The 13,216-nt window shown below is 37.6% G+C and overlaps 1 protein-coding gene across 3 annotated transcripts in view; it reads right to left on the bottom strand.

The window, feature by feature from the left end:
• Window positions 1–596: 596 nt before the first annotated feature.
• ZCWPW2 (zinc finger CW-type and PWWP domain containing 2) overlaps window positions 597–13,216 on the bottom strand; it is an 80,300-nt gene continuing 67,680 nt past the window's right edge. For 2 of the 3 annotated variants that reach the window (XM_081105819.1, XM_081105818.1), the window contains exons 9-11: window positions 12,398–12,465; window positions 4,747–4,871; window positions 603–1,193 (exon numbers count right to left, since the gene is read on the bottom strand). In XM_081105819.1, the coding sequence (XP_080961945.1) occupies window positions 1,032–1,193; window positions 4,747–4,871; window positions 12,398–12,465 (355 nt within the window). In that variant the 3' untranslated portion in view covers window positions 603–1,031. Of the gene's footprint in view, window positions 1,194–4,746; window positions 4,872–12,397; window positions 12,466–13,216 lie in introns of all 3 variants that reach the window. The other variant, XM_081105820.1, reaches the window with a different exon arrangement.

Below are 13,216 nucleotides of genomic sequence, written 5' to 3'. Positions count from 1 at the left end.
CTTCCCTTGGTCCCTACAGTTATAAGCTCCTCCACCTGTCTACACAGCCCTCATCTGTTGTAGCTTACTTTCTTGCTATCACATGTCACTCCAGCTAATTCAACTAACAGCGGGTCCCAGATGCTCTCTTGCTTTTCTTTGGAATGTCCTTTTCCCTACCCTTATCCTCAGGAAGATAGGCAGGCATAGAGAAGGATAGCTGAGGCTGGAACTAGAGGTGGATGTGGCCAGACACACACACTGTGATGCGTACAAAACTCAGTCTAGACCAACGCCCACTAAGGCAATCCCTGAAGATGGGTTTCAGGGGAGACGTTGAGAGTGGTATTGCAGGATGTGCTTTGCACTTTTCTATATGGTTTAGATTTGTTTTATAGTGAATATGTTTAACTCATCTGTCTAGATTTTTAACTACATTTGATCATCCCCATTTCCAGATTTACTGATTCAGTGGAAAAGGGTCCTGAATTCTGATCTTTCAAAGATCCCCAACAGAATATTAGCCAAATTTGAGCACTGTGCTTGAAATAATTATTTCCAATATAATAAGGCAATTTAACATTTTTGCTTTTTAAGAAAAGCTCCAACTCTGTTATATAGCCATTTTTACATTTTCTTTTATTTTGTAATAGCTTAATTTTACTACAAATACACATTCTCTAAACATATTAGATTTGAGTTATCTGTAAGAAACATAATAGATTTGTCAGCCACCTTAACATCCATATTTGAATAAAGGACTTAAATAACCATTGTAAAGCATGTATTTGTGCAGTAAGTTTCACAACCCATTCTAAACTAAGGGCAAACAAGAAAAACAAACTACAAACATTAGGGTTTCTTAAATTCTTAAATTGTCACACTAACTTAAATATCATTTGATTGAACCTCAAAACAATGTATATCCTCAAAATGTAAAGTAGGAAGCTATTACAAATATCAACTTTGGTATAATACATACCTATATCACTAAACATTTTAAGTTTTTGACTTTGTTTTTATAATTACCTTTTGAAAATATTTATAATGCCCTATAATTCAGATATCAAAGCATCGATTTCATTAAACTTGTTAGTTATATTTTCAATACATTCCCCAGCTTTTAATTTTATCCCGTCAATTATAACATAGTCATCTTCACAGTGGTTTTCAAATGGACTGCTTGCAGAAGCGTCAGGGCCCCACTGAGGCAACTGTAAAAATAACCACACAATTCATCAGTACTACTCAACTGTATCTGAAGACTAGGTTCAGTTATTTGAACAAAACATAAAGTAATTGGTAAGTCTTGAACCACAGCAGTTACACAAAGTTTTCTGTTATGGTGGTGGTCAAAAAATGATCCCTATGTATAGTATAATGTATAGTAAATGTACTATAAAACTTAGGTCTTGCCGAAACCGGTTTGGCTCAGTGGATAGAGCGTCAGCCTGCAGACTGAAAGGTCCCAGGTTTGATTCCAGTCAAGGGCATGTACCTGGGTTGTGGGCACATCCCCAGTAGGAGATGTGCAGGAGGCAGCTGATCGATGTTTCTCTTTCATCAATGTTTCCAACTATCTCTTTTCCTTCCTCTCTGTAAAAAATCAATAAAATATATTTTAAAACAAAACAAAACAAAAATAAAACAAAAACAACTTAGGTCTTGTCTGTTCCCCAACACTACACTTTTAGTTTTAATTTTATATTTTGAAAAAATTGGATCATTTTAATTCTGTGAGTTTTCTATATTTGTTTACTTTTAAAACTATTATTATAGGGAATACAACTTAAAGGCTATTTTAGTCACATTTTCTGTGGTCATCTTCTCACAAGCATCTGCATTCCTCACAAACAGTGATAGTTTTCTTAAGCTTGTTTAGACAGGACACTGGTAAAAACAATGCAAACATACGCATACATGGGAGATTTATAACTTCAAGGTTCATTGGAGTTAACTTCCCAGGAAATTCAAGGAAAAAATGTAAATAAGTATTTTCATATATCAAAAGTATACTAAAATATAATTATTAAGTAAATGGTTTTCTTTGTAAATGGATTATCTAATTTATAAATTACTCAGATGGATTTTATAAAAATCTGAAATGAATCCCCTCCCATTGCTTGCCAAGTCAGGACATGTCGACCTGTGTTAATATTAGCTAAAGAAGAAAATAATCAGGAAGGTGACTCCACTGAGGAAAATAATCTAAGTATTTCAATGACAAATAGAAATAAATTCTGATTTTCCATATGTATGCTGTTTTCATGTTGCTACTCTCATCCATTAGTATAGATGCTTGTGAGAAATCAACTTGAAAACTCATATGTGAAGTGAATGATGAAAACATCATCAAATTTAGAACTTTGAAAATAGCTCAGACAATATTTGCTCAGAGTATGAACATGCTCAGAACTTTAAAATTATCAGGTGGTTCTTTTTGGTGGATTAGCTTATAAGAGGCCACTTTTTCCAAAAAACAAAATGCAGCTCCCATTTTATGTGGGAAAGGAAAGAAGGGAGGGAGGGAGGGAGGGAGGGAGGGAGGGAGGGAGGGAGGAAGAAAAGAAACCCCTGAGGTAATCACTTCTTTGCGTTTAAAGTGGAAATCACTCCAGCTTTGATCATTGGTTTCATTGCTATTCTCCTTGCTTAAAAGTGAACAAGGCCCTAAATATCCTGAGCCTGGTGTGAATGCCAGACGTACAAAGCTCAGTGTGGAGAGTGGCTTATAAACCAGTCGGCAGGAGGCCTTCCCCTGCCTGCCAGCGAGTTAAAATGGTTAATCTTTACAATTCCTAAATGCCTTTTGAAAGCATATAGTATTACAAGAATCTAAAACAAAAAGCAAGCTCTTGCCTGGTGATGTATTAAAACTATGTATTTTACCTGAAGAAATAAAAATCAGAAGTAATTTTCTGTTTTATCAAGTTACTAGTTATAATGGCAAAACAGAAGCCAATTCTGTGACTGTAAAAGCTCCAGGACATCTCTATAAAAATCAACCTGGCTGTTTTTTGAAAAGACAAACTGCAAAGACTGAAAACACATTGTACAGAACCATGTGGTGCTCAAACAAAACACACATTTGCTAGAAAAGAAAAATGTACAGTAATCTATAATAAAAGGGTAACATGCTAATTAGACCGGACGTCCTTCCTGACGAAGCCGGGCTAGAGGGAAGCCAGCTCCGGTCCTGGGTGCCTGAGGGCGGCCCAAGGGAAGCCAGCCTGGGTCCTGGGTGCTGGAGGGAAGCCGGTGCTGGCAGCCGGGAAAGGAAGGCCTACTCTTGCACAAATTTTCGTGCATCGAGCCTCTAGTTAAATATAAGATACATCACTAATCTATAGATCTTGTTCTATAAAAGGTGAGATACAGAAAACAAGTTTTTTGAAAAAAGGAACTGTAAATGGAAAAATAGCATTTTCAACTGATTAAGAAAACCATCATGTTTTTCAACTTAGTAAGAGTTTTTAACATTAATTTTACATATTTTTTAACACACCGATCTCCTTAATTGTAAATTCTGTACATTCTCTTGATTTCTAAATCAATAAAGGAGGGGTTTAAGAATCTTCTTTATTGTTGTTGAAGTTATGAATAAAATCATGCAATTGGGCAGTCTTCCAAAGTGTGTATACAATATTTTCATTTTGGGGGGGATGAGTTGTTAATCAAAGTGAGAATGTGGGGAAAGAGATAAAGTAAAGATATCTTTTCACTCATTCTCTTTAGTGACCACCATTGCCATTTCTCACCTATAGTAACAACTAACCTTAGAAGTCACTACGTGGAGTACTTTTCCCAGTTTGTCTTATTTAACCCTCCAAACAATCCTCTGAGGCAAGTGATGAGCAACTTTGCCAAATTACAGGAGTCGTCAATGGCAAGACCAGGGCTGGGACACAGGCATTATATTCTAGAGTCAGTGCTCCTAACCACTGTGCGCTGGACTCCAGACCCACTACCTATCTAAATGATTGAATGAGAGAATGAATAACGCCATAAGGATACCTGACTCCTCGCTGCCATTCTTCCTAACCACTCAGGGAACAGCTATGCTGCCTGTGGAAGGGGCTGCCTTATGACTTATTTTTTTCACACCTACCACATCGCTGCTCTGTATTAATGACCTGGGAGTTTAGTAAGACAAACCAGGAAAAGATACAAGGAGCTCATGTGCTGAGCAGTTTATCAACCAATTTAAATTTCTGTTGTCATATATAAGTATTAAATAAAGTTAAGGACACATGGCCTTTCTCAGCCCAACATGTTGGCCAAAAGGAAAAGAAGGACAAGTCTAGATATGAATGGTGAAATGTATTTCAATAACAGATTCTACCCTCGTATTTTAATAATGGAGCCTGTCCCTATAGAAGCTATCCCTCTGCATGAAATAGAGAGGGCAGATTTCCCCAGCTGCTCTAACCCCAGCGCTCCTCCTGACTGTGGAGACTGGCAGTGCGGAGGAGGCCTCTTTAGTAGCATTCCATTCACTACATCAAGCCCCTTCCATCTCTCTTCTATTTCAACCTCAAAGATCTGAAACAAAAAGAGCACCTCTGCTGAAACTCAGGTATTTTTTCAAAGACTGATAGGTCTATTCTGATTTCTCAACAGGCTACTAGTTTACCATTCAGCTCATGATAATCAAGGGCTCAAACTTGAGAAGTGAGAAAGGGTTTCCATATACTTAAAATGTCCACCCAGGAACAATCTCTGTCATGTAAAGAATTTGAAGTTATTACTTATAACTATTAATATTACCTTTTCTCCTGTATTTATTTCCTCCCCACGTTCCTCTTCAGGACCTTCCGGTGTTGCTGTGGGTTCTAGAGCTTGCTGTAGCATTTGCTCCAGTTCTTTTAGTAAAACTTCTGTCTCAGAGACAACTAAAGAAACATAATTAATATAGTAAAAAATGCTACATCTTAATTCAATCTAATTCCTAATCTTAGCCACCACAAAAGAGGAAATCTTCCAAATGTTACAAGATAAGAAATAATATTTTGTATAAATTTCACATATGCCCTTTACTTGATACAAAATTATTATAGATTTCAAGGTGAGTATTTTATAATTATTCCTTGAAAAATGTAGATGACATTTTTGCTATATGTTAAGTACCCCAACAATAACAAAAGCTCACTAAAATGTGGTGTGCTTTTTTTTTTTGAATCAGGAACCAAGGACACTAAACTAAATTACGTTATTAATAGACCAGGGGTCAGCAAACTTTTCCTGTGAAAGGCCAGAGAGTATATTTCAAGCTTTGTGGGCCAGATGGTCTCTGTCACAACTACTCAATTCTGCTGTAGTAGTGCAAACCATAGACATGTACACTAACAAATGAGAGGGGCTATGTTCCAATAAAATTTCATTTATGAAAACAGGCAGCCAACGGTAGGACTGAGGGCCACAGTTTACCAATCTCTGCAATAAATTATTAAAATTACTCTTTAAAAGGGAGCCATATGATTAAGTGGCTAGGCTAGACACAGGCTAGTTTATTCCTAATCCAAATATCAACACATCTTAATTGCCTAATCTGATATTTTTTTAAAAAAACACTTAAAAGTTTTTTGTGTGTATGCTACTGTGATAAGAATATATTAAGTTGGCAAAAAAAAAAATCTGATAATTCACTGAACTTGCTAACACAATACCCCCCAAAGAAATAAACACCTGTTATAACTCTATAGACTCAACTACTGATTAACAATATGCAACTAAATTTCTGATTTAAGTAAAAAAAAGCACTTCCATTTGCTATAGAGTCTTGTTGAGGTAATGATCAAGGAAAGGAGGCCATGTGGAGCCTGCTGTCCTGCACAAGAGACAGATGGAGCACCTGAGAAGTCCTTCCAAAGGCAACATGATTCAAAGAGAAAGGCCATGAATACACATCCCATCCCCTTGCACTCTGGTTACAAAAATCTGACACACCACCTCCTATTATCCACTGTTCATTGGCAGACCACCACAAATCACACTAATAGAACAGCTGAAAGTTTATGGAACATGAAAATAGACCCAGCAAGATACGCACTTTAGAGCTCAAATATTATCATTGAATACAGAAGCAAGGTGTTCCCAGCAATAGCATTAATTTTTACTGTAACTTTTGAATGCACTTAAATTTTTTTTATTAATACTGTTTAGGAAAAGTGAGATATATATCCATATGAGATTATAGCCACACATGCGCGTGTGCACAAACGTACTTGTAAAATAAGCATGTTGTAAGGTAAAAAACAAAAATTATGTGAAAAGTTTGATGCATTGTTTCCTTTTCTCGATTTCAAAAGAAGCCATACTTTATTGCCATCTTTGTTGATAAATTTCTCTTACCTATTATTTGTAAGAAATAAATTTTAAAATTCTGCTAAAATACTGTTTATTAAATAATGGTGTTAAATAAGATCATGGAAAATTATTAAATAGAAAGTTTTCCTTCCTTGGTTGTTCCTATAATACTGAAAAAACAATTTTTAGTTTACATTTTTCACATTCCAATTTTTAATTATTTTATTTTTTAGAGAGGAGGAATAGGAGGGAGAGAGAGAAAGAGAGAAAGAGAGAGAGAGAGGGAGAGAGAGAGAGAGAGAGAGAGAGAGAGAGAGAGAGAGAGAGAGAGAGATGAAAGAAAACATCGATCAGCTGCCTTCTGCATGCCCCCTTACCAGGGATTGAGCCCACAACCCAGGCATATACCCTGACTGGGAATCAAACAGGCTACCTTTCCTTGCATGGGATGACGCTCAACCAACTGAGCTACACCAGCCAAGGCACATTATAATTTTGTCTACAAAAAGAAATTTTCCTGTCCACATTTACTGCTTTCCCCAATTTCCTTTATATTAAATCAACAAATATTTATTCTGTGCCTACTAAGGGCCAGGGATTCAAGAGAACAGGTGTAGACCAATAAGACTTCCTGGCCCTCATGTCTTCACAGACAATCTTGGGTTTTTTCAGAACAGCTTGAAAACAGCATTCCGATAAGCCATCCCACACTTTAGGACCAGTTCCTATGTTCAAAAATAAAACAAGCAAAAACTTTAATTGATATGTTAGTTTCAGCCACATAGATCTGTGTTCTAGGGTAACTGCTGAAGCCTAAGAACATGAAGTCTGAACTATTACATTCTAGAACAATGGTATTCAAATTTTGATGGGCATAAGAATCACCTGGAAAGTTTATCTAAAAATATGAAAGCTACCCTATGTCCAGAATTTTCTAGAGGAATGTACATTTTTGCTGAAGCAATTTTGTTAATGAAATTGACCTCTATATATGACAAACTTTTCACTTAGTAACCTGTTACTTAACAGACCACTATTTGTGGTTACTTTACACTGATTCTCCAGTCCTACTCACAGGTGTTGTGTTTTCCTGCTTTACATTCTGAATCTAAGGCTATTGACACTGACATTTAATGCATGGTTGAGAAGATGGATTTTGAGCTATGCTGTAAAGGAAAAATGGCACAAAAACATCTTTATATTTCTAAAGCTATGCTAAAATACAATCAATTTATGATAATGAACGTCAGTGCTGAAATGGCATTGTAGGCTCTCTGCTTTCAAGTGATCTGGAAAAATACGTACACTGCTTTTTGAACAAGGGTAAAGTATTGGATGACTTCATAAATCAACCAGGGTTCATAATACCAACTTGACAGATGTCAAATCCTGTTTCCAGAGCCACGGGAGCTTTGCTTTTCTAAATAGGTATTCCTATTTTGTGAACTGATAGAGTTCAAAAATAATTCTCAAGAAAGAGCAGTTACTGTAATCTAAAAACTAGGTTATCAAAATTGGTCAATGATAGTTTCCAAAGATAGAGACAGAATGAATGCCTTTGCTGATTGCATGACCAATCATTTTCTATCAATACTGATTATCCTGTAGTTTCCCTGACTTCTTTGAATTTGTTGTTCAGAGTAAAGTGATAGCATTACAGCTGCTCCATCACTCAGAGAAAGTGAAAAAGAAATCTCATGCTGAAGTCCACATCTGGCTTTTAAAAATGAAGTTTTGTAAAATAAATCAAATTGTTTTTCCATTCTCAATGAGAAAGCTGTTTGTCTCAATATATCAGTCATTATTTTAAAAGCTTTCAAATGTATATTTATGGAGTTTTCTTTCAACTCTACTTCTCTATTAAATGTTAAAAGAAGCTGTTTCCATCCTATATAAAGAGGCTACTGGTTGGGTCACCCCAAAGCTGGCACTAAAAAATATCATCCCATTAATAAAAGCCTAATATGCTAAGTGTCCAGTCATCTGGTTGGCCTTTCAAACAATCAAAGTGTAATATGCTAATAAAGTGTAATATGCTAATGATAAGCTAAGGCCGCTCAACCACTCACTATGACATGCACTGACCGCCAGGGGGCAGACAGTCGACCGGTCGACCAGTTGCTATGATGTGTACTGACCACCAGGAGGCAGACACTCTGACTGGTAGGTTAGCTTGCTGCTGGCATCTGGCCGATCGGGACTGAGCAAGATGGGCCGGACACACCCTGGAGCCCTCCCGCGGTCTCTCCCCAGCTGGCCACCTCCCACATCCATCCCCAGCCCCAATCATGCACCAATGATGCCCCTCAGCCTGGCCTATGCCCTCTCACAATCTGGGACCACTTGGGGGATGTCAGAGAGCCTGTTTTGGCCCGAGGCAAAACGACCAGTCACTATGACGCACACTGACCACCAGGGGGCAGACTCTTAATGCAGGAGCTTTACCCTGGTGGTCAGTGCATTCCCACAGAGGGAGCGCTGCTCAGGCAGAAGCTAGGCTCATGACTGGCGAGTGCAGCAGCGGTGGTGGGAGCCTCTCTCACCTCCGTGGGGAGCAGGCCTAAGCCAGCAGTCAGACATCCCTTGAGGGCTCCCAAACTGTGAGAGGGTGCAGGCCTGGCTGAGGGAACCCCCCTGAGTGCACAAATTTCGTGCAACTGGGCCTCTAGTGTTAAATAAATTTGCAGGGACATTTCAATAAGGACATTTAGAAGGCATTCTTACAGAAAACTTGGTTTTGTTTTGATTTTGAGTAACCACAAACACTCCTCTGTCTGCTTACAATGAATATAGAGATGAGTAAAATACAGAGTGAAATGTAATGGAGAAGACAGCATCATTCCTGGAGACACAAACAGAAACTGGAAGCACAAGGCTTTGTACAAGGGGCATGAAGACCAATCATATCTTACCAAGTGGTAAGATTTGTCTTGAGTAGTAAGATATCACTTCCCTCCTTGTCACGCCTTCAAGCTCCAAGGTCTTCATGCTCTTGCTAGGACCCACCCCATGATGCAGACCTTTCCTATATTAACATCCCCTTCCATGCTTACATGTCCCAAGTCAATTATGAATATACCACTTTCTCATTTAACAATGAATGCTAATAGATTATTAGTTTGCCCTGAGTAATTCTTAATATGTCAATATCTTATTTAATCAAACTTTTATAGACTGTCTATTCACCCAAAAGGAATGAGCTATTTACCAACAGAAAATAATGATACAATTTGAAAAATGATAAAACCTCAAAGATTAAAAGAAATAAAAATCAATTCATTAAAGGGGATACTAATGGCAATAATTACATTTTAAAATGCTTAGACCAGTAGTTGTACCAGTGGTGTACATTTAAAAAGATAGCTTTAAGGTTCCTGGTACTTAAAGCAACCAAAGAAATAGCTGCACACTTTGATTAATTTTAAGAAAAATGTGACCCTAGAAAGGTCATGTAAATTCTTAAGTGCCTCAGTTTTCTCATCAATAAGATGGGAGATATAATATCAACCTCATACAGATCTCATAAGGGTCAAACTAATACATAAAATACTTAGAAGAGTGAGGATATATAGAAATTGTTATAAGTATTGTTTTTCATTGCTATTATTATTGCTATTTATATTTCATCATCGTAGATACACTTTCTTATCCCTAAACACTGGGGAAAATCAATTACAGGGATAATACAAATATAGGCTGGGGCAAAAATAGGTTTATAGTTGCTCATATGGAAATAATACAATAATTAATAAATAATAATACAAGAATAAACTCTTTTCACATACTCATAAATGCAAACCTACTTTTGTCCCACCCTGTATAATATATGATATTCCTGGTATCAATTTTCCAAAAAATACAGACATGTTCCACAAACAGTTATATCTTAGATTAAATCTTTACATAGTGGTGGGTATACAGTTTAAATTATTTAATGATTCCTCAACTTTTTCTTGACTATTCTGTCCTTTTGCCTCACAAGAATTAATTTATTGCCAGAAACAGTCCTTTCCATGTTGGATAAACCAGATTTTACTGCATCTCTTGATTACAGATGAAGAAACTGATAGTTGGAGAGTAGCTGCACTTAATTAGTTCTCCTCCTGATCTCTAAGGTGTGTGTGAGGGTGACAATTGGTAGAGAATCTATATATATAAAAAGCCAGCAACCAGAACGCTGTAAGGACCAGAACAACCCATGACTATGACACCCACTGTGGCTAGTGAACCCGCCCGATGGGGGGGTGGGGATGCTGGCCAAACTCACGCGGCCCCTCCCCCCAGCCAGCCTGGCCCTAATCGGGCCCGATCGGGGTGGGCCTGCCAGCCAACCTCCCACCATCTTCTCCTCCCCCCCGACAGGCCCGGCCCCGATCCACCCCAATTGGGGATGGGCCAGCCAGACCCCACCCATGCACGAATTTGTGCACTGGGCCTCTAGTAACTTCATAAAAGAACAGCAAATCTGGAGTAGTAGACTAATAGGAAAGATGGTCCAAAAAGTAGGGCTTGCAGAGATTCCAGAAGAAGATGGTATAATTTTCCTGTATTACTTGATCTAGGGTTGATTCTGCCTTAAGAATTCATGTGAGATATTGGAGGCTTGCATTTAGGGATCCATAGAAATATAGGTAGCAGGTAAAATATTTGAAGAGGGTTAAACTACTATTAAATAATTACTCTCTCAATATGTAGACAGCTCTTGCAAAGAAAACTGTAGGCTAGATGTTTCTGCTCTTCAGATGTTCAAATGAGATGGAGGAGTAAAACACAGATTAGGCTATTTTAACAATTAACCATTGAGACTTTTAAAGCCACACAGAATGTGAGACTCCTGAAAAGGCTTCCCTTCCCATGGATCACTCCTGAGATGAATTCACTCGCTTACACGGAAGCGTCACTTCCTGTCAATGAGCTCCTGGCTGCACTGGGTTTCTTGTGCAGTACCCCTTGCAAGTTCGACGGTAGAAGGATCCCAGCGATGGAACCCTCAGCTGTGGTGCCAGGTCTTCCTAGTGGAAACTCAGTCATGGATAAGCTATAGGAATATCTGAACTGATCTTGTGAGGCAAAGGGACAAAATAGCCAAAAAGGGCATCTTAATTAAAAGGAAAGAAGCAGCCAAATAAGAAGATATAGAAACAATAGAATTTTGTAGTAGTTTAGGAGAAGAATAAAGGATTAAAAGTAACAATAACTATCCCAACCTTTCTCTGCCTGTCTTTCTTTCTTTCAATGAGACTATAAATAAGTGACTATTTAGCTAATTGAAACACAGTGCCATAGGATCTGGGGGTGGCTACTAGTGACGGCATGAATAACTTCTGGGGGTTTACTGTGCTTTGAAACCTCTGTAAGGCTGCCTAAGTTCCAACTTGCAAATAAGCATTTGCCTGCTTTTCAAGACACAAAAATGTACAAAGGGTAAAGCACTTTTGAAATTAAAACCTTCTCCCTGCATTCCACATTCACCTACTGTGTTCTAATACCAACGGCTATTCAGCTGGGAGCCCCAGGCTGCCACTTTTCTTCCTTCTCTCCCTTTGGCACTTCACTCCATTTGGAATGGAGAGGTCTGAACTGAAATGTATTTTTGCTGATATTGCTTCCCACAACTGCTGGTACTTTATTTTAAAAAAAGTTATTTCCAGAAAGTCTTCTCCATGTTGGACAAGCCGGTTTTCACTGCATCTCTGGATTACAGATGAAGACACTGATAGTTGGAGAGGGAAAGCAGCTGCTCATGATTAGCTCTCCTCCTGATCTCTAAGGTGTGTGTGTGTGTGTATGGGGGTGGGGGTGACAATTGGTAGAGAATAACTTCATAAAGGAACAGCAAATCTAGAGCAGTAGACTAATAGGAAAGATGGTCCAAAAAGGAGGGCTTGCAGAGATTCCAGAAGATGGTACATGCTAAAAACGAGAACAGTTAATTCAAAGGAATAGAAATGTAAAGACAATTGAAAAGCCCTAGAATGTAAATCAACACTCAAAATAACCCACTAATGTTTCTCAGATATGTATATATTATTTTTCTTCAAAGGACTACAACTATATTTGGTAGTATTAAATAGAAGTAAAAGAGCTAAAAGTAGGACAGGCCTTCACATACCCATATTTTCCTTTGATAAGGCATCATCTGTACAAACATTTTCAAAACAGCATTTTAAAATAGCTTTCCTAGAAAAAAATATGACATAGTTAGTTTCAAATAATCTGTCATGTATATTTAAATGACCATTTATATATATGCATTGGTAATCATAAATTATGAATATATATTTACTTTAAAGTACTCTTCCTTGTTTTATACTGTAAGGCAGTATGATACAGTGAAAAACCAAAGGGAAATAGTATTGATTTGGGTTCTCTCTAGGTGAAAAGCACTAATAATCTACCAAGCACCTTACATAGGCTTTTTCATGTAATCCTTCCCCCAGAAACTTACTAAGTAATTGTCAGTCCCATTGTGTAAAGAAACCGAGGCTCTGAGAAGTTGAGCAACTTGACAACATAGGTAAGTGGTTGAGCATGACGCACTAAATTCTGTCTGACTGCAAAATCCATGCTATTCCACTACATGGTATTGCTGATTAAGAGTCAGAAAACATTTGTCCAAACACATTTTCTCTAACCATAAGATCTTTAAAAAGCCACTTAGCTTCTCTAAGCCACAAGCTCTTCACCTTTTAAATGGAGATGACTGTGGTACTCTCCCTACCTATTTTGATGGGGTTACTGGGAAATATAAATGAGATAAGGCATTTTTAAAGTCATTTTTAAAACTTTAATTATTCATCTTCTGAAAAAGGACTATCAGAGTTAGTCTTTGTGTAGGACTCACTTTAACACAGTACTGATTACCATTCATTAAAAATAAATAAATAAACAAACAATGGCTGGTTCAATGATAAACACTAAAATTTGTCAT

This window comes from Myotis nattereri (genome assembly GCF_964212035.1).
Source record: "Myotis nattereri genome assembly, chromosome: 14".
Classification (NCBI taxonomy): Eukaryota; Metazoa; Chordata; class Mammalia; order Chiroptera; family Vespertilionidae; genus Myotis; species Myotis nattereri.
Note: the sequence above shows the minus strand (reverse complement) of the source record. Positions and strands in the feature narration are given on the sequence as shown.